Source organism: Chelonoidis abingdonii, chromosome 10, assembly GCF_003597395.2.
Source record: "Chelonoidis abingdonii isolate Lonesome George chromosome 10, CheloAbing_2.0, whole genome shotgun sequence".
Classification (NCBI taxonomy): Eukaryota; Metazoa; Chordata; order Testudines; family Testudinidae; genus Chelonoidis; species Chelonoidis abingdonii.
The window spans coordinates 81,525,940-81,547,706 of record NC_133778.1 but is presented as its reverse complement, the minus strand read 5'-3'; the positions used below and the strand labels follow the sequence as shown (position 1 = coordinate 81,547,706).

At 52.2% G+C, this 21,767-nt stretch overlaps 1 protein-coding gene across 3 annotated transcripts in view; it reads right to left on the bottom strand.

Moving 5' to 3' along the window:
* The window catches only part of SLC4A3 (solute carrier family 4 member 3), a 71,016-nt gene that overhangs the window by 40,441 nt on the left and 8,808 nt on the right, over positions 1 to 21,767 (bottom strand). Inside the window, exons 5-10 of one of the 3 annotated variants that reach the window (XM_032774438.2) lie at positions 20,224 to 20,435; positions 10,271 to 10,422; positions 9,314 to 9,494; positions 4,845 to 4,980; positions 3,459 to 3,645; positions 1,430 to 1,529 (exon numbers count right to left, since the gene is read on the bottom strand). In XM_032774438.2, the coding sequence (XP_032630329.1) occupies positions 1,430 to 1,529; positions 3,459 to 3,645; positions 4,845 to 4,980; positions 9,314 to 9,494; positions 10,271 to 10,422; positions 20,224 to 20,435 (968 nt within the window). The remainder of the gene's footprint in view (positions 1 to 1,429; positions 1,530 to 3,458; positions 3,646 to 4,844; positions 4,981 to 9,313; positions 9,495 to 10,270; positions 10,423 to 20,223; positions 20,436 to 21,767) is intronic. The other 2 variants (XM_075070326.1, XM_032774446.2) reach the window with 2 other exon arrangements.

Sequence of the window (21,767 nt, the reverse complement as noted above, 5' to 3'; positions counted from 1 at the left end):
ACTGAAGCTCAGCAGTTTCTCTTTGAAGTCTGGTCCTGAAGTTTTTTTGCTGCAGGATGGCCACCTTAAGGTCTGCTATAGCGTGGCCTGCGTCTGACGAAGTGGGTATTCACCCACAAAAGCTCACGCTCCAAAACGTCTGTTAGTCTATAAGGTGCCACAGGATTCTCTGCTAAATAATTTTGTGTCCTCTTATTTTCACCTCCCTACTCTCCTCTTTTCCTACATCACCATGTTCAGGGACACCTTCACTTTCAACAGTTTCCTCTGAAGCCAGTTCCAATGACACCTCCTGACCCATTTCTTCCCCACCAAAATTCCTGAATTAAGGAGTCTGCAGAAAGAGTTAGCGTGAGAGCTGGCCCCTCCCTTGCTCTAGAGTCTCCTTGTGAGAAGGAAGAATGGATCTGTACTGTCTCCGCTATGTGGTCCACACAGCCAGCAAGAGGCCACCCTGACCCTTTCTCAGCCAGCCTAAGTGCCTGGGGAGGTGTCATTCCACTGGCTATTGGGCAGCTTCTCATACCACAACTCACACAGCACTGCAGGGTTCACACCAAATTCTACCAGTGAGGCTCAGGGCTTTTACCCAGCCTGCTTATCTAGGCTCTGAAATTGGCCCAAGCATGTGGTTTTAAGCAGAGATGGGCAAAACAATTTTGAAAATGCACCATACTGAAGTGTCATCGGAAAGTGAATCCAATGCTTGACAAGGCTCTGAAACGTTCAATGAAGGGTCCCCACCCAATATTCCTCCCTCCCAGAAGGGGGTTGAGATGGGCAGGGCCAAACATTTGCCGCCTTCTTAGTCTCCATTCCACTCCCCACCATCCAAGCTCGGAGCAGCTCTTCCTGCGCAAAGTCCAGGGACATGCTGTCCCCCCTCAGGGCACGGCCTGGCAAGCAGATCGTAGCAGAGAGGCTTTTGGGGCCTGAAGGATACCCCCAAAAGCCACCAAGTCCCCCATAAGATGACAGCCAGGGCGGCTCTATGTTTTTTGCCACCCCAAGCACAGCAGTCAGGTGCCCTTTGGCAGCGTTTCTGTGGGTGATCTGCCGTCCCACGCCTTCGGCGTACCTGCCACCAAATTACCACCAAAGCTGTGGGACCGGCGGTGGCGGACCTTCCACAGGCGTGCCAACAATGGCTACCGGACTGCCGCCTTCACAGTGACCGGCAGGCCGCCCCCCGAAGCTTGCCGCTCCAGGCATGCGCTTGCTGTGCTAGTGCCTGGAGCCGCTGCTGATGACAGCAGGAAGAGGCAAGAAGGGGCTATTGGAGGGAGGTTCCCAGGGCTTGGAAAGTGGCTCCCTCCCACCTTAAAGTTTGGGTAACAGAGACTGGCTGGTGAGCGCATGTGTCTGGCTGGGCCCCAGCTTGGGCTCTGAACTGGGCCTCCCCAGCAGGGTTCTGATTGGCACTTCTTACCCACGAGGACAACGGATGCCTCAGCATCTTCAGGAATCTTCTCCATCAGTTTCAGATATTTGCCGCGATGCCCCTCGGAACTGTGGAGATGCAGATTTTTCTATCCCAGTCAGAAAGAAACATGCATAGGTGAGGACTGGACTCCCAGGCCCGACTCTTCCCCTCCCCTTCCTTCCCCCACCCAGCCCCCTGCATCACCAGGCCAACTCCTCCCCTCCCCCACCCAGCCCCCTGCATCACCATTTACACTGGGCCAGACTCCTCCCCTTCCCCACTCAGTGCTGCATGTCGCCATTTACACCTGAGCCTGATCCTCCCCCCGCTGCACTGCATGTCGCCATTTACACCTGGATCTAATTCCCCACCCCCTCATGTGTTGCCATTTACTCTAAGGCCTGATCCCCTGCCCCGCATTTCACCATTTGCATTGGGCGTGACTTCCCCAGCTGCTCCTCACCATCTACATCCAGGCTCAACTCTCTCTGTGCCACCATTTCACCTGCGCCCAAGTGCCCCCCCCTGCATGTGCTGCAGGGCACCATTTACATCTGGGCCCAATCCCGCACCCTGCACAGCATGTCAGCATTTACACTTAGACCTGGAGGGGTTAACTCATAATGTTTGTAAAGCACTTTAAAATCTGTGGGCAGAAGGTGCTGGGAAGGGCAGAGGCTGAGCAGTATATTTATGTACTGCAGCCATGTCTACGGTCCCAGCCATGGACCTGGGCCTCTTTGTTATGTATGTGTACAGCGCCTGGCACAGGGGAAAGGTCCGTGCCCCATGGAGCTCACAATCTAAGACAGGTGTTGACATCTGAGGGGAAGGATAGCTCAGTGGTTTGAGCATTGGCCTGCTAAACCCAGGGTTGAGCGCTCAATCCTTGAAGGGGCCATTTAGGGAACTGGGGTTTAAAAAAAAAAAACTGTCTGGGGATTGGCCCAGGGGGTTGGATTAGATAAGGTCCTGAGGTGCCTTCCAACCCTGATATTGTATATGGATACATCAAACCAGCAGGAACGCTTGGGTCCAGTAAAGTTGTTCTCCTGTCTCTGGGCATATGCTGCTGATTAAAAACTTCTCCAGGAGACAAGCACAGTCTATGAGCAAACCACCTCCACCTGCTCTACCCTTCTAATCACACAGAGGACTGACAAGATCCCAGACACAGACTAGTGCCACAGGTCAATTATTTCCTCCTCTGCTGTTGTGGCATATTGTCTCTCAACCCCCAGAAGGAGCTGGCTCCAGATCTTCCCTGCCCCAGTTCCATTCCTTTACCCTTGTCTTCACATGGCTCCCCTTCAGCATCCTCAGCTCGTCATTAGCACCAACAGGAGACAGAGAGGCAGGCAGGCTCAGAGGTGATGTAGCAGCCAGTCAGCCCCTGAATGAGGCCAGCACCACTGCACTGTCTAGGGGAATGGTCCCAGGCATAGTGCTGCCTGGGGAGCTGTCACTCACACCATAAATTGAGGCCAAGATTCATCAAAAATGGAAGTCTAAAATTAGGTTCCTAAATCCATATTTAGGCACCTCAATAAGTGACCTGGATTCAAAGTGCTGGTTGCCTACAACTGCTGCTGATTCAGTGGGAGCTGCCAGGCGCTTAGCTCTTGTGGTGATCAGGCCACTTATTCAAATGCCTAGAGATGGGTTTGAGAGGGGAGAGATAGCTCAGTGGTTTGAGCATTGGCCTACTAAACCCAGGGTTGTGAGGTCAGTCCTTGAGGGGGCCACTTAGGGATCTGGGGCAAAATCAGTACTTGGTCCTGCTAGTGAAGGCAGGGGGCTGGACTCAATGACCTTTCAGGGTCCCTTCCAGTTCTATGAGATAGGTATAGCTCCATATATTTATTGATAGATTTAAAGCCTCAGTCTAGGCTTCTGCTTTTTTCAGTGGTGAGTATCTAGCCCCCAAAGGGTACTGGGTTGCACCCCCTGGTCCCTGCTCCAAAAAGCTCCATGGCAGGGCCGGGGGAGGTAGGGCAAGGGCAAAGCAATAACTTGCAAGTCCCCCTTCCCTCACCTCTTTGCACTCCGAGTCCTGGGGTCTGGGGTCCAGCATCTCGATGCGCTCCCGCTCCTCACCCATCAGGGCCACACATGTGTCGGCTGTGTGGTTGTGGTTGTGATGGTGGTTCCCCGCTATCGAATTCATACTGGAGCTGGAGTGGTTTCGGGGGAAGAACCCCTCCTTCTCATCATTGGGGTGGCTGGAAAGGACACCAGCAGCTTTCAAAAGTGCTAGTGGGAGTCAATGGGACAGTCGCTGCCCTCCGGCTTCCTTTCAAAAGCAGGATGCTGGGACACTCCAGCAGGAGTTTCATGGGCTGCATTCAGCTGCTGCTTGCAGTCTGGGAAGCCCAATACTGAGTAGGCATGAATAATTCATCCTCACAAACCAGCTGTGGCTGGGCAGGAGACATGTGAATTCCCCACTCAGAGATTCCTCTAGTCTAGATAGGGGCCAGGCCCACTGGGGAGCAGGTGCTGTTGGGAGACAGCAGCCCGGATCCAAATGAACACAGGGACTGAACTCCCTCTGAATGCAGGAGACAGGTTTATGGCACTTGGCTGGGTCAGGGCAGGGCATCTGTGCCCTATGCTCCCTTTGCAAGAACCAAGAATAAAGCAACTGATCTCTGATCTGCTCCTATCCCTTTGGGACGCTCCTCTCTGCTCGCTCCACCCCACACCCCTTCTCACTGCCCCGCTAGAGCCCTTATACCTCATCATCATCTTGGCCCCACAGTCTCCACCTTGCTTCCATCAGGGGCCATTTCCTCACCACTGGCCACAGGCCTTGTCTCTGTTCACTCTCCCACCTCCCTTCCCTCTATTCGCCTTCCCCTGGCAACCTCTCAGGAGTCCTGCCCCAGGGCCCTTCGCTAGCTCTTCCATTGCCTCCCCCAAGGCTCTGCTCCCCTCTCAATTCCCCCAACCCACACCGTGGCCCTGCTCCCTCTGCCCCAGGCAATGACACCCACAATCCCTCTCCCACTCAGCATGGCCCTGCTTCCCTTGTGACCCTAGGCTGTGACTCCTCCCTGCTCCCCCTCTGGCCCCAGGCTCTGATCTCTCTCTGCCCCCATCTGCCCCCAGTCTCTGATCTCTCCCTGCTCCCCCTCAACATGGCCCTGCTCTAATGAACACGCCCTGCCTTCCCCTCCATCACTCCCTCAAAGGCTCTGGTTCCTCCACTTCATTGCCGCCACCAGGGCCAGGCCCTATTCTGAATTCAGGCTGCGTACCTCCATCCCTTCCCTTTCTGTTCCCTCTACTGCCCCAGGTCCCTAAGCCTCTCACCTCTGGTCCTGCTTCCATCTCTGCACCCCAAGTCTCACCATCACTCCTGCAGCCCCTCCTCACCCCCGCTGTCCCCTCACGCAGTCCCCAGCTCCTGACTGCCTACCTGTGCTTGAGCAAAAGGGCACGCAGCACGTTGGCTCTGTCGTCCCCTTTGATCTGATCGGAGATAATCATGGTCTCCACCACAAGGTGAGCGATACCAGGAAGGGTGGTTTGCTCCAGGTCCAGCAGCACAGCACCTGGGCGAGGGAGGGAGAGACAGCTAGTCACGATGCCCACCTCCAGCATCCCCACAGACTCCGCCCAGATACTGGTGTTGCCAGCTGGGAGAGAGCAAGCACCAGCACTGCCTTTAGGGAGGGGTCAGTGAGGCCCAGGAGCCTGGCACTTCCCCCATGGCCAGTCAAACACATGCTGGCATCGGCCACTTTCTCACACTCCCCCAACCCCCGCATGTGCCTCTGCCCCTCACCACCATTCACCCACATTACATGCTCAGGGTTTGTTTGCACTGCAGTCAGAGGGCAGACTGCAGCACTGCAGACATACCCAGGCTAGTTTTGAGCTACCTAGCCTGAAGAACAATTGCAGCGAAGCAATGGTAGTGCAGGATGTGTACACCTGGGTACATATGCAAACAGCTAGCCAGTGTGCCCACGGCTTTGCTGCTGTTGTTACCAGAGCTAGCTAGATGTACAGAGCTCTCACCCACAAACACACCTCTCTCCCCTCGCTCTCACGTGTGCACTGCTCACCCCCACCACACCTATGTGCATACACGTACACACTCTACTGACCCCTCACACTCATTGTAACGGAATGGCTTGCTCCATGGGCTGGACTAAGCCAGCCCTGACTACCGGATGATCCCCCTGAAAGGAGTCAGACGACTCCAGTACAAAGGGAGAAGGAAGTGGCAGGGGACAGGAAAGCCCAAGAAACTGCAGTTATGTCTGTAGACCCTGAAGGACCCTGAGTCAGCAGAAGGGGAAAGCTCAAGAAGCAGGAGAGTGAGGAAACTCTCCAGGCAGGGAGGCCTGGGAGAGACTGCAAAGGCTTGTGGAGAAGGCCAAACTCCAGGCAGGAGGTGCTGGGAAGCAGAAAGACGTCCATCAGAGAGGTGGGGCTGGGATGAAGACTGTCAGTTTGTGTTCTGTTTTTGTGAGACTTTGTGTTATTCTGGATTCTCGGGAGACAGAGACTGAACTGGAGTTGGAGACTAGAGGTCAGCACGCACCTGAGGGGACTGGACCCCAGGAAGGGGTTGTTTGAACTACCTGTGAACTGAATGAATACTGGAAGGGGCCTGCATAATGGGGGGAAGCAGAGGCAGGGTGCTCCAGAGCCACCTCTGGCCACAAGGGCACACTCAGAAGGCGGCTGTCCATATTACATTCATTTATGCACATGGCTCACCCCACACATCCCCATCACTCATAACACACTCACTCCGGTCACCCCTCACACTCATACCCAGGCACCAGACACCCTAACACTCTCATCCACCCGAGCCACTCACCCCCCCCACCCATCAGTCACTCCTCTCTCACACTCATCCACACGCTTCCATTCAATTGCAACTCGCTGGCGGATGAGCTATACAGGAGCTGCCAGCGTGTCACACAGACCCCTCAGGCCTTTGCACAGATGGGGCTTCATGCAGCCTTCAGGGTTTGCTTCTATGATCCTCTGTCATTACTAAGGAGAAGATTGTGTCACATGGATTCTGTGACTTTGAGAGACCTCTGAGACATTTTCTGCTTCAGCTTCAGCCCTGTCCCCTGGAGTAGGGGTGGCGCCACAGCTCTGAGCCACCGTGGGCAGCAGGGACTGGAGCTCTTAGTCCCCCCTCCCCCAGCCAGCCTCCCCCCCATTATTTTTAGTAAAAGTCACAGACAGGTCATGGGCTTCTGAGAACTTTTGTTTATTGCCCATGATCGGCCCGGGACCTTTACTAAAAATAACTGTGACAAACCCTTAACCGTAGTCATTAGTCTCTGTTCCTGACTCAGGTGGTGGCTGTGTAGGGCCATCTCTGCATCTCTCTCCATCGCGCTTCCTCATCACTTGGGGATATGAAGTCTGGGACCATCCCCAGCAAATTAAGGAAAGCTCTTTCCTTTTTTCTAAGCCCAGGAGTCAATGTGAGTGTCTGTCCCTGTCTCTCCTCTGCCCTGCTGGCTGCTCAGTTGCCCTCTCTGGGCTTGGTCAGGGCTTTGCATCTCCTGGTTTCCCTCTGCACAGAGAGTCTGTATTGGGAGAGAGTCGGTGTAATTCCGCCCAGACCCATCTGTCACTGGTTTGGGTTTGTTTGTCCCAGTCACTCCGAGATTGCGGTTTCCTGGCAGAATCTAGCAGCTTGAGCATTGTTTGCTTTGCCGAGAGAGCAAACTGCCCTGCCCCCGGTCCCGGGGCTGCTGCCCTTGGGGACCCAGGCTGGAGGAATGGGCCTTGCTTGCATTTAGGGTTAGCTGCTGACCCGCTTATGCTTTGTGGTGGGGGGCTGTGACAAGGTGCTGATTAGAAAGACTGCAGAATCAGCCCCCTGCCATGCCAGCCCCGTCTGAGTGAATAAAGTCAAGCTGGCTGGAAAGAGCCTGCTGTAATTGGGGAATGAGAGCCAGCTGCCAGCCCAATTAGCCCAGGGATATATAAGAGGCTAGAAAGAAGGCAGCAGCATGGTAGGATGGAGGAGAGTAAGGGAGTGCAGGCAGAGAGAAAGAGAAAGCCCCCTGTTCAGGCACAAGGAACCCAGCACTGTATAAGCTGTATGGTGAGAAGCTGGTGGGAGCACAAACTTGTAAATAAAAGCACCAGTAGTTTCAGAACCAGAGGTCTCAGAGTGACTTTATCTGAGCCTTGCAGAGGCAGGAGCCAGGAGGGCCAGCTACGCTCTGTTAAAGGGGCAAAGGGGCCATTTGCTGCACTGGCTGAGGTGGTAGCAGGAGTGTTGTGTTGTGGGTATCAAAGAGTAGGGGGAACTGGCAGGTCCTGCTTGGCAGCTGTTGGGGGTGAAGTTCCCATGTACAGAGGGTTTGTCTGCAGCACTGCAGCTGGCTCACAGCAGTGAATAGTTTTAGAAACAGTGTATCGGGAGGCTATGTTGCTAGTGGTTTCTTTCAGGCCTAGAAAACCTGAGAAGCGTTTTATTGCCATGCTTTTACAGGCTGTCTGAAGCTCCCCTGTGTTATTCTGAGGCACAGGCCTGTATCATTTCAGATGTGTTCGGACTCATGTTCCTGAAGTAACATTTTAGTTTGTTTTGGGGCTTTTTCTGAATATCCTGACATGTGTCTTCCAGAGTGACCTCCAGGGTCCTGGTACTGTGGGAGGGTTCTAGCAGGTGCATGTTTCTTTGGAGATGCTCTTGTACAGAGCATTTGAATCCAATACACCTAAAGAATGCCTCTCCTGGGTGGGCAGAGGCCTCTCCAGCTTGCTCTCCCACATAGTCTGGATGCTAGGAACAGCGCAAAGTCTTTCTCTTCACAGAGCATAGAAAAAAATTCAGCTCAGACCTTCTCTGTCGGCAGGACTGGTCCTAGGGCTCCTCCCTCAAGATTGTTCAGCCCATTTCCCCAGTCCTCTCTGTATAAAGGCAGAGTCTTACCTCACCCTGCCTGCCTACCCCCTTTCGGGCAGGATAAGGTGCCATCCTGTTACATTTGGCTCTGGGTACCTTTCACTACAACATACAATACAAAATCATGTCAGTACTAAAAGAGCAGCACATTTGCCACCCTAACCCCAACAAAAACACACTGAGCCCAGGCAGCCAATATGGCACACACCAGTCTCCCAGCCCCATTGCTCCAATAACCCCCCTGCCCAATGCTTGCTCACACAGGGGCTGCCAGCAGACTCAGACTGTTCCAGACCAGGGGGAGCGAGTTCCAAAGTCAATAGCTCCCCCAGAGAATGCCCTGCCAGTAGCCCCTGCTCTGTCCGACTGACGGGGCCCTGGCTCAGGTGCCGCTGTGAGCACATGGACCAGAGGAAGAGATGTCGCCCTGGGAGGAGGCTCACAGGCCATTCTGGGCTTTAGAGAACGTGACTCATTTCAACAAAACACCTCCAACCAGCAGCTCACAACCACACAACTCTTGGCAATGGCGTGTTTTGTTTCACGAGTTCCCATCTAGGTTGCACAGTCTTCTGCCTAGAAAGGACCTGAATTTCTTATGGAAAAGACAAACCTTAAAACACAAAATGCCCTTGGCCTCTTTATTGACCCAATGCGCAGGCCCTGACATAGGGGACATGTTCCAGCCAGTGCTTGGAGTCAGCAGTTGGGTCTGATAGGACATGGGCCTGGCACACCAGAGCGGGAACCCTGACACCCATGCCACAGCCCGGTCACACAGGCCAAAGGAGCCTCTCTCACTTCCTTAGCTTTCCTTAAAAGAACATGGGTTGAGACACTGCTGAAGTGTCTATTAAGGACACAGAACCCACGAGTAGCAGCTGCCCTATAAATGTTTCCTCCATGGTAAGGCCCAAATTCACCTGGGCAGTTCTCCTGTTTTCTCTCTGCAGGAGCCCATTGGTCATGGAAAGGCTGCTGAGACTCACCGTGAGCAATGGTCTTCCTGAGCTCCAGCAGGCTGCGGAAGGATAGTGAGGCTACGTGAGGCTTCCCCCACCGTGCTGTGTCCTCCTCCACATCCTCCTCAAACTTGATCCAGCGTGCTGTCTCCTTCCAGTGCATCTCCTGGTTCTTATCTACGACAAGCTCGTTCAGCTCCACAAACACCTGCCGCCCAGGGTTAAAGCAAAAACATTTAACTCGACAGCAGCGGGAAGACTCCTCAGCAATACCGGCTCCACAAGCGATATCACCTTGTCCTCACCTCATTCCAACAGCTGAGCAGAGAACACTGGGCCAAAGGGCTCTGCTAACTGGCCCAGGCGCAGGCCACCTAAAGGAATGGGGGATCAATGGTGTCCTCTCTCGCTCTTTAATGTACGAAAGGTTTGATGACCAGAAGTGGCTAGAACAAATATCCCAGGGACAGCTGGCAGGAGTCCACAGCGATGCACAACACCAGAGCTTAGCACACCCATTCTTTCACATATGCCACTCCAGAGCACACAGTGACCCTGCAGGGATGTGAATCGTTCTACGCTGCAGCTCTCATTGTCTCTAGTGCAAAGATTTTGCCTCTCATCAGTCAGAATCCCCCCTGCCCAAGAGACCTCCCATCCAGCAAAGTGGTGCCATTACTGTGCTGCCAACTCCCCTGATTTTATTGCAATTATCAGGATATTTGATGTGTTTCTTAAAACAGGACCTTCTGCAGGGATATGATTTTTGTAAGAATCTCTGCTTTTATGTTAAAAAGTAAATTTCTAGCCATCCTGGCTGTGGAGAAAGATTGAAAATCTGAACCCTAAGACCAGAAGGCAGAAAGCAAACAATCACAATGCTACATTTACTACATTTAAAGTCTTGTTATTTCTAAGCCCATCTCCTGCTTTTGGGGGCCTGACGTGATCTGTGGCCACCTGGAGAGGGTGTGGCTTGTATACCTCATGGGGCCTCCTGTCCAGCTTTTTTTTCTTCTTCTTCTTCTTGACAGACGGGGTTGACACCATCTTCCTGCTGGTTCTGGTGCTCTGGCTCCTAGATGGTTTCTTCACCAGATGCCGCCTCACACCAGGGTTATCTTCAAAGCGGTGGCCTGGAGACAAAGCAAGCAAGGAAAGATGGATGGTGTGTTTAGTGGAAATGTGCTGGCAGGAAGGCAGACACACAGGTCTCTCAGCAGCTCCTACTAGCATTCCCACTTCAGCTGGAGCATTCACGCCCCAGCAAGTCAAGTTCTTGTAGCCCCCAGTATGTGGCTGTCTCTAACATTTGAGAACAATCACCCACTGGGACGACGCTTTCCAAGCTGCTCTCTGCCTGAGCGTGAATTTGTCAATATAAGGTCAAGTAAAATGGTTATCCCATTTCTGAGTAGGAGGTGAGTGACAAAATTCCACACGTCCTTCCCAGGAGTAGTAATGTCCTGGATCCTTCTGGGCCAAGTCCAGCACCACAGCATCGGGGAGTGCAATGCTACAATCTGACAGGGGAACGGCCCCGAGTGAGACGTGCCTTTGAATGCCCAGGGACTGCCAGGAACTAATGGTGGCTCCACGAACAGCCTTGCAGGGAGACGATGCCTAGGGCTGGGTAAGAAGCCCTCAGGGGGAGAGTATTTTTGTATTCCATTTTAATGTTCCTCTGCTCTTTGTGAGCAAGAGACAAACTTCACCCAGGAAAGGGGCTCTCCTGGCTGAGACTATGGGGTTTTTGCCGTAACATGGTGAAAATTAGGTCTGATTAGGCTCCGCTGGGAGAGTCTGAAGATCAGATTGTGTGTCCTTGCAGAGCTTGGGGCGTGCGGTTCGCTTTCTAAGGCCGTTTCCGTCAGGAAGGCCATGCTATGTGTGACTATGCCTAACTCAGCCATGTAGCATGGAGGGGAGGGATTCCTCAGCCACTGCCAGTGATAAGTGGAAGTATCTATGGCTGCAGAAAACACTGGATGACATGCTGTTACATGATCATGTAGTGAAAGGCTGCAGTGTAATAATGCAACACACACAAGGGGCCAGAATGAAGGCTGCACAATTAACTCTAGCAATCCCTGACTTCCAAGGGATCAGTCATGCAGCTTTCATGATCACTTTCAGTTCTGAGTTGCAGTGTCCAGCCGACTGACTCAAAGATACCGGAACAGCAAAGCTGCATTCCAGATTGACCACTACACGCTGTCAGTGCTAGTTGTTACATCTACAGACCTGGCTCCTGCAGTGCTGGCAGCATTAGCAATACCAGAGAAAAGGGACAGCAGACATAAACCCGCATGCAACAGGCCTGAACAGTGACTGTCCTTCTGACTGCATTGGTGCTGTGACAACAGTGTGCTGTGGATGGGTGAGGCTCCCTTGCCATTGCCCAAGCTGAGGTGGAGAAGCTGAAGCTTCCTTGGAGAACGCAGATGAAAGGGAGCAATGAAATTCTGGGCTTTGTTACAAGGTTGTTGGTGTCATTAGGCATAAATCTAGGTAACTCGGGAAAATGGAAGACCACGAGTGTCGATAAAGCCCTCCTGCTCAGGCCTCAATGAACCATTGTTCCTCCATGTTTAACACTTTGTGTAACCTAACGTGTTAATAGCTGTAAAATGTAATGTCAGCAGTTAGTTTTTTTATTGTAATAGCCAGTTCCCTGCTGTAATACACTGGAGCTAAATTGAAGCAAGTTTCAAGGCCACTCTTAGATACAGCACACATGTCTCTGCAGCAGAAAGGGGAAAGGGAGGGGGAAGACAAAAAGATTGAGTGAGAAAAGATACTGCAGCTGGATGGGAAAGGAGAGGGGAGTGAAAGATCAGTTAGTCAGCAAGAAAAAGTTTTGTAGTAAACAACTGGGATATAAAAGGAAGAAACTGCTTGTTTTAGGTGTGCAGGATTTGAGATTGCATTCTCCCTCGCACCTTATTTGAGCTCAAATAAACTTGTGTTTTGCTTCTCCATCCTGGTGTGTTCATTGGCGCTACGCACACCGGGCCCCGAACCGCTGATGCTTGCCTCTGGCACTTTGTGCTGGCAACAAGGTGATGAGCCACAGCAAAAGGTGGATTAGGCTAGTCAGGGAGCCCCCAGTCCACTGTTTCCCATTATGTGGGGATCTGTGGAGCCTCCTCAGGCCTGCCTGCAGGGGAAGCCAAGATCTGTTCCCCCTGAGAGGTTCATCAGGAAAGGAGAGTCATCTTGCCTGGGGCCCCCAAGTCTCTCAGGACAGCCCTGCCTTGCCCAGGATGAAGGGCAGCATCTGTGCACTGTCCTCTGTCAGCTGGGCCTCAAGAACTTTGACCTTCAGAATGTGAAAAGCACCAGACTTTAAAGCAAAGCAATTTCTCCACTGGCGCTGCAGCACGTCAGAACGGTTTGCAGCACTATGCCCCTGTACCCACGGGAATGTGGGCCCCTTCCAGCCACGGGAAGGAGGTCTCCAGCACCAGGACAGCCACACCACAGCCTCGCTCCTCGGGAATCTGGGTCACTACGTTAAAGATAGAATAGATCCATACTGAGCCTGTGGGGATTTTCCCCATTGGCTGCACGGCTGATGTGAGTCCTGCTGACAGTTGGACTCCTCCATATTCCATTACTGGAATATCAGTGGAAGCCAATAACTGCCCATCGACACCAGTGAGCTGCTGGTGGTGTTCTTGGAGCTGCACTGCACAGGGGCCGAGAGTTCTCTCTGCAGTCATGTGCATGCACACAGATTTCACTAGTTGTATGGTGCGTGTCTTTGTGCATGAATGTGCTTTATGAATGTGGATGTGATGCGAATGCATGTGAAAAGACGCGTGTGGCTGGTGTGTGAGTGCAATGAGCATGAGTGATCTGTATGAAGTGAGGGCACAAGATGTGAATACACCTTTTAACACTATGTTCACAAGGCACATACCAAACTGACTTGTTGATGTATACATTTCTGCGCCTCCATCCTTGGAGAATATGAGCGTCATTTAGTCTCACAACACACCCGTGATGTAAGAAAATGTTATTTATCCCCATGCTACAGGTGGCAACAGGGGCCCAACAAGCCTGAGGTCACACAGTGAATCTCCCAATGGGAAACCCCAATCCAATAGCAGGGGCAGCATTCTGCACTGGTCTTCTGAGGAACAGCCCCAGGTAACGTTCCCTTGAGGTGCTAGGAGCCTAAGAAGCCATGGCAAGGCCCTGCCTGTGAAACTGAAGAGGCCAAGCCTCTCACTACCTCCTCTAGTGGCCTCTTGTAGTCAGTAAATACGAAGGGGCAGACGATGGAGCTTGGCAGGCTCTGCATGAGGGCACTCAGGGCAGGTGAGCAATTCCCTATAAATACTGCCTGTGGGGATCTCTTTGGAAGAAAGCATTTGAATCTCTCACTACCTTTGCTAGGAGTGGTGGATCCCTTGGTCACCATGATGGAGGGCACCTGACAAAGATAAAGGACTCAGCATGGAAAGATGGGCCTACATCCTCCAAAACCTGCCATGGGTTTGGGTATCTCAATAAGGGACCCAGCCTGAGGGACCTCAGGCCCAGTTTTTCAGAAGGGCTCCCAATGGCTTCAGTTGGAGTTCTGGGTGCTCTGCTCATCCACAAGCTCAAGGTATCTGAAGTTCAGCACCTAAAATCAGAGGTCACTGTTGTAAATCTGGCCCTTGTTCTGAGTCAGCAGCAGGAGACTATCGGCTAAGGCTTGTGTAAACAGAGGCCTAATGTGTGACAAGCCTGCTGTGCTCTAAGTCACTGTGTGGCCCTGCAACCACACACTAAAAGTTCTCTAGTGCAGGGGCTCTCAACCTTTTTCTTTCTGAGCACCCCCCAACATGCTATAAAAATTCCATAGCCACCTGTGCCACAGTAACTGGTTTTCTGCATCTAAAAGCAATGGCTGCCGTTCAGGGGTAGCAAGCAGGGCAGTTGCCCAGGGCACTGTGAAGCTAAGTTGCTCAGGCTTCTGCTTCAGCCCCACATGGTGGGACTCAGGACCCCAACACTTCACCCCCATGCAGTGGGACTTCGGCTTTCTGCCCTAGGCCCCAGCAAGCCTAACACTGGCCCTGCTTGGCAAACCCCGTGAAACTTGCTCGTGGCCCCCCAGGGGACCCCGGACTCCTGGTTGAGAACCACTGCTCTAGCGCACTGAAGTCCTGCTGTTACAACCTATGGAACTTTAGTGTGCAGTAACAAGGTCCATGTGGCCAGTTAATGTGTGGCTTGCCAGTGCCCTGTAGGCTTTCATCCCAGCTTGCTGAGCACTGCGTTCTGTGCTAACACAGCCCTAACACAGTCAGCATAGTCGTCTGCCCCACCCTGGCCTAAAGCCAAACATCTAAGGACACCAGAGACGGCAGTAGCTGCCTTATCACTACCTTTTTGTGATTGTGCCAAGAGTGAAGTGTGAGACAGGATGATAACTGGTGAGATAGAAGCTGGGAATGGAGAGAGGGGATGGATCACTTGATGATTGCCTGTTCTGTTCATTCCCTCTGAAGTACCTGGCATTGTCCACTGTAAGAAGACAGGATACTGGGCTAGATGGACCATTAGTTTGACCCAGTATGGCTGTTCTCATGTTCAATTTCCAAACACAGTTTATTGATCAAAGGTCTAATAATTGGTACATGTCCCTCCCAAAGGAAGTCATCGAGAGTCTCCTCCACTAAGAGACTCAGCAGGTTCTGCCCGGCCTTCATCAGCCAAGAGCACCTGTGCCGGACAGTCAAGCCATGGCCCAAAGCTCCCTAGCACCTAAAGAACCTAAGTTTGCAGCTGACGCAATGATTGGGGAAGGGTAGATAATGCAGAGGACAGGTAAGCGATACAGAGCAATCTGGTGCACTTGGTGAGTGGAGTGCAAGCAAACAATACTTGTTTTAATATGGCTAAATGTAAGTGTATCTATATAGGAACAAAGACTGCAGGCACACTTACAGGAAGTGGGGAACTTTATCCTGGCAAGCAGGGACTCTGAAAAAGGCATGTGGATCATGGTGGATAATCCACAGAACATGATCCACCAGTGTGACACTGTGGCCAAAAGCGCTAATGAAATTCTCCAGCTTATGGATCCAAGCATTACAAGTAGGAGCAGAGAGGTTATTTTACCTCTGTATTTGGCACTGCTGTGGCCACTGTGGAAATACTGTACCCAGGTCTGGTGTCCACAGTTCAAGGAGGATGTTGATATATTGGAGACGGTTCAGAGAAGAACCTCGAGAATGAATAAAGGATTGGAAAACTTGCCTTATAGTGACATTCACAAGGAGCTCAATACATTTAGCTTAACAAAGAGAAGGTTAAGGAGTGATTTGATAATAGCCAATAAGCACCTAGACGGGGAACAAATATTTAATAATGGGCTCTTCAGTTTAGCAGAGAAAGATCTGCCAGGATCTAATGGCTGGAAGAAGCAGCTAGACAAATTCAGACAGGAAATAAGGTGTATATTTTTAGCTGTGAGAATAATTAACCCTTGGAACAATTTATCCAGCATCGTGGTCAATCCTCCATCACTGACTATTTTTAAATCAAGATTGGATTTAAAAAAAAATATGTTCTAGTTCAAAAGAAACTATTGTGGGGCAGGCCTCTGGCCTGTGTTATGCAGTAGGTCAGACTAGATGATCGCAATGGTCTGGCCTTGGAATCTAGTAATCAAAGTGCATGTTGCTGGCTGAAACTCAAGCAAAAAAGACTGTTCTCCTCTTCCCTGAAACAATAGCTCCAGTGAAACCTGAGGGATGGCATCTGCAAACTAAAAACTTCTGACAGGAGCACCCCAATTTGTGACTGGACTGAGACCACCTAGCTTGACCATGCTGTGCATTACCAAGAACAGATCTGCTGACTGAGATTTACCAATGTCACAGTGAAGATAAAGAAACCCATCTTTGCTTCCTCCACACCCTTAAGATAAGCTTTCAAAGAGACTGAGCACTGAGTCAGTCCAACTCAGAAACCGCTGCTGGTAAAAATAAACCACCAAAGAAGGTGGGGGAAAACCAAACACACAAACCCAGGGAATGTCGGAGTCAAGTGTAAATCACCAAATTTCAAAGAATGGAAGTAACAAAAAGTGGGCTTGACAACTCACCAAGCACCTTGCTTTCCATTCCCATCATCTTCTTTATTAGCAACAGTTCTACAGCAGCACCTCAAGGCATCAGCCAAGGGCAAGGCCCCAGCACATTGGGTGCTGCACAGACCATAGCAAGGTAGTGCCTACTCCCCAGTATGTCTGCTCCAAAGAGATGAGACGGACAGAGGGTGAGAGGAAGGAAGGGTTATTGCCGTTTTACACATGGGGATGGGGCAACTTTCCCAGGCTCACACCAAGAGTCTACAGCAAAGCCAGAAATGGAATCCCAAGCTACTGAATCCTAGCCCAGGGCTTTAACCACAAGCCCATCTTGCTTCTTGTGAGCTCCTTGGGCCTGGGACAGCACCCAGGCCAAGAGGGGGGCCTTTGGGCAGTTACCACAATAAAACACAAGTAGTAATACTGCTGGCTTCAGACTGCTTTTGCCGCCACCTCCTCACAAAACCCACATACCCACACCCATGCAGCCTACCCTGCCCTGGGAAGAGATGGGCAACAGGACCCAGGGCTGGGCTCTCTGATTTCTATATAATCGCTGGGAGGGCCTCCAAGACCAGGTGAGTGGATGGATAAGGTGATGACAAAAGGAGAGGAGAAAGAAACTGCTCCCAGCATATTCTCTCTCTCTCTCTCTCTCCCTCCCTCCCTCTCTCTCACACGCACACACTCCTCTCTCTCATGCCTCTTCTCATCTTTCTTCTTTCTCCAGTCACTGGACCTTGCCCAGCTGCCCAGCAGCAGGTTTCACACCCAGGGCCACACATACTACTAAATCCTTCCTCACTATCTTCAGTCCACACTGCAGAGCTGAGAACTTGATACCAGCTGATAGTGCAGTCAGATCCCAGATCCCAGCTCAAATTCCTGCAAACAGCAACAGCCTGAGACTCTGTCCTAGGCTTCGCATATCCTCAGAACACAAGGCTACACCAGCTTGGTGCCAAAGACAAATGACAAAATGTTGTTTCCACAATAAGTTCCAGTCCAGAGCTGCATCTTCCCTGGCTATGGGGTAGACCACTCCGGATTTGCATCCAGGATTGCTCAGGTAAGACAGAGACAGAGAAATGCCTCAACACCACAGTGACTGGTCCTACACAAACACCTGAGACACAACATAGACAGTGAGCAGCATCTTCCAAGTGCTCAGACACAGGGGCACATAGCGGAAACAGTGGGAACTGTCTGGATGGGAGCTGTGTGCCACAAACTCTAACTCAGGGGCGCCTATTCTAAGAGACAGAGCAATGGACAGACAGCACTCTGCATGTGTGAGTGAGTGAGAGAGAGAGCTCAGTCAGGGCTCTGAGCCCTTCACTGCAGTGCAGGAGTGCAGGTCAGGTACTTACAGACGGGCTCCCCACCAGGGTAACCCAGTTGGTTTCTGATGGCCTCCCATAAATCATAATCTTCAAAACTGAGGGCAAACTCCTCCAAGTCTTCATAGCCGACTGCGTTGTGGATGCAGCTGCCTATCCCCAACTCTGGGCTGTCACCCTCTCTTGCTTCATCTTCATCATGCATGGCCGTCATTGTGTCCTTGGCAAGGTCAGGGGTCAAGGCTCATGAGCTATGCACCACACTTGCAAGACCAGAGTTTGGTGTCGTTTATCTGAGTTCCAGAAGACAAGCTGCCCAGCAAGGTCTCTGCTCTGGATGATCTGTCAGGATTTTCGTAGCATCATGGAGACCACCATGCCCTCACTGTTTGGGTCCCCCTCAGCTGGGGGAAGGCATGTGATGCTGGTGGCAGCAGCCCTAGGGACAGATGAACTCCTGGAGAGAAAGGTTCCACTGGGGGAGGTTTGCTGCAGGAAAGACTGTAATGCAGCGCTTTCTCCACTCACTCCCTGAGCCAAGGGGCTCTTTGTCAGCAGAGGAGTTTCCTGCTGGAGGGCCAGAGACCCTGTGCATGTGTAGCACTGCCTGCTCCTCTCCCGCTCTCCCTGCTTTGGTGACTCACTCCCTCCCTCTCCAGCCTGGAAAGCAGCCTATTGAATTCTCCATGTCCTCAGGCCCAGAGCATGCATTTCCATGACGTCTCTTCCATCTGCTCTCACGTACACACAGGGGCAGATCTCAGGACATATGCTGCACCCCAAGGGCCCCAGGTACCTCTCTAAACAACAGGAAACACAAGTCACAGGTCCCAGCTGGGCAACAATTATCCAGTGATTCTGGGCTTGAGCTCCCCTCAGAGTCACTTCAGCAGGGGTTTCTCCCTTTCTCAGAGAGGACAGCTCCTCACACAAGGCTGCTGCAATACTGGCACTGTCCTGACAAGCAAAGACACTGCTAGCTGGGAAAGTATGTCAAGAGGAGAGGGATGGAACTAAGGGATGCATGGAGCCCTAAAATCAAGAGGGTAACAGGATGGAGGTGAGAAAAGCACAGAGCCAAGGGGTGGGAGGTGAGGAAAGGCTTGGAGCTATGTGAGTGAGTCGGAACTGAGGGCATAAGTAGAGTGGAAGCGGGGAGTCAGAGGTAGGGCAGCAGGGGGCTGCAGGTTGGGATTGAGGGACACTAGCGGAGCTGTGGGAATGGGAAAGAGAGCCCAGGACTGCAGGGCAGGATAGAAGAGCATCAGCAGAGTGGACGGGAGAAGCCCGGGGCTGGAATAGCAGAAAGGGTGGGGGGCTAATGGGGAAGAAGTGTTAGCTGAGGTCTCTTATTCCAGGACAGTAAGTGACTGTTGAGACAGTGGTGCCTGCTAATGCAGTGAACGGTCTCCAGACAAAGCTGCAAGAAGTGTTTAGACTCGAGACTGTCTAAACCACCAGGTCAGAGGCACATCTGGTAACTGGGGCCCTGGGTCTCTCTCCAAGGTCCCCTGTATTCCACAACAGGAGGGGACAGCTCCCTGTGTGACAATGAGGATGGTTCTATAGACCCCAAAACTCTTTACAAACTCACTAAACTGATACAAGCTCCCCAGGAATCACCCACCCTCGCTGTAAGGCAGCCTCAACTTGCGGTGGGGAGAAGGGGAGGGCAAAGCACAGGGATACCACACAGCAGCAGGGGAGCTGGGATCATTTTTATAGCAGGGGTGCTGAAAGTGGCGACCATATATTTGGTTATTACTACAATCAAGCCAGGGGGTGCTGCCACACCCTCATAATCCCTAGTCCCAGCACCCCTGCACACCAGGTTCAGATAGGAAGTGAAGCAAAATCCTGTCACCAAAGGAAACTCTTGGCAATATCTAGGGAGGCAGATTGCAATTCCCCCAAGCGGAATTGGGTCAGGCCAAGGGTGCTAAAACAGCACCCCTGCTACAAGGACCCTGGGGTCTGTCTCAACTCACCATGAACTGCCAGGACTTCGGTTCAACTTTTCAACTAAAATTCAGCACAGCGCTGGGAAAACAGCAGGGGACATGTTTCCTGGCCCCTGCATCCAAGGAATGGGGGGACCAACCACCAGGCTTAGCTCCCAGGGGGATGACAGAATCTTAGGGATGAAACAAAGTGGGGAGGGAAGGTATGGTTGGGTTACTCAGACCTTACACCCAAGAGGATGGGCCTGGGGGTAAAGGCCCAGGCCTGATGCCGAGGGGGATGGGCTGGGAGGGGGGGAGTGGGAGAAATGCCCAGGCCTGATACCCAGGGGGACACGCCTCGGGGTGGGTGGGGAGGAGAAATGCCCAGGCCTGACACCCAGAGGGATGAGTCCGGGGGGAGGAAGGGAGAAGAAATGCCCAGAGGATGGGCCTGGGGGGCGGGGGGGAAGAAATGCACAGGCCTGATGCCTACGGGTTGGGCAGAGGGTGGATGACACTTGTACAAGAGGCACATTTAAATGTCACAGATCTGGGCCTCACTTTTCATGTCGTCCAGGTCAGCAGATGCCAGCATCTGGGCCTCGGCCTCATCGGTGGGGACGCGCTGGTACACTGTACTCTCCAGAGTGGTCATGCTGCCGATGCACACCCGCTCCTTCAGGTCATAACTCACCCTCTGCCCACTCACCACCTGGCTCCAGGGCTTGCGCCTGTCCCATCCCCGAGATGGACATTCTCTGGGCCCCGGGAGGCTGAGGAAAAAAACAAGGAACCTGGCAGTAGCAGCAAAGCAGAGCTGGCAGCACTGGAGTGGGATGGAACGGGGAGAGGCTGTTCCCAGTGTGAGCTCCTCTTTGTAAGTCTTTTCTCACAAGATCATCCTCTGGGCTGAAGGGTGCCCCCTGCCCTGACCTCAGACCCAGTTACCTGAACAGCTTCTGAGGAGCAGACATGTCACAGGGACTCCCAAACTACAGCTGGGGGCTCACCCTTAGCCCTTCAAGAAGCGAGGTCCAGTGAATACTGCTCCTGCTTCCTCTCCCATATGGTAAGCCCCCCTTCCTTACAAGGGATGGAACTCCCTCCTGGGCCCACAGCCTCACAGTTCTTGCTCTGTGTCCACAAACCCTGGCCTGGCTTGCACTGCTGCGTCCCAGCCAGTCAGGAACAAGGCACAAAGGAAAGTCAGGCTGGAAGGGCAAGCTCCTCCCTCCCTGGCATGGTGCCCCCCAGGTGATACCCCTGCTGGTAAGGAAGCCTAGTGTGGGGGCAACCATCTGTACCTGGGAACCAAGAAGGCTGTATCCAGACCCTGCCCCAGTTGGTCCTGTAGCCCACCTGGCTGAGCGAGTGAGTGATTCGGGGACCAGGATGGGCACATGCTGGCACCCTTCCCTCCTTCTCAGGCAAACCCACATGGTGAGAGAGATGGGGAAGTGGAAGAAAGGGGAGCTTGGATCCAAGGATGTCCCCAGCCTCCGCCTCTTGTGTCAGAGTCCAAGGAGAATTCACAGATTCCAAGGCCAGAAGGGTCCTTGGGATCATGTAGTCTGACCTCCGGAATAACCCAGGCCAGAGACCTGCACCACAATAATTCCTAGAGCAGAGCTTTTTAAAAAATTCCAGTCTTAAATTAAAATGGTCAGTGATGGAGAATCCACCACAACGTTTGTTAAGTTGTTCCAATGGTTAAATACTCTCACCATTAAAAATGTACCCGATTTCCAGTCTGAATCTGTCTAGCTTCAACATTCAGCCATTGGCTCACGTTAGGCCTTCCCCTGCCAAACTGAAGACCCCATTATCAAAGATCTGTTCCCCACATGGGTATTTATAGACTGTGATCAAGTCATATATTAATATTCTCTTTTATAAGCAAAAGAGATTGAGCTCTTGGAATCTATGACTATCAGGGTTGTCTTCACGCAGAGCGCTGCACCTGTGCAGCCATGTCGGAGTAGTGCTTTACTGAAGGGGTCAAACATGTGGACAAGGGGGATCCAGTGGACATAGTGTACTTAGATTTCCAGAAAGCCTTTGACAAGGTCCCTCACCAAAGGCTCTTACATAAATTAAGCTGTCAT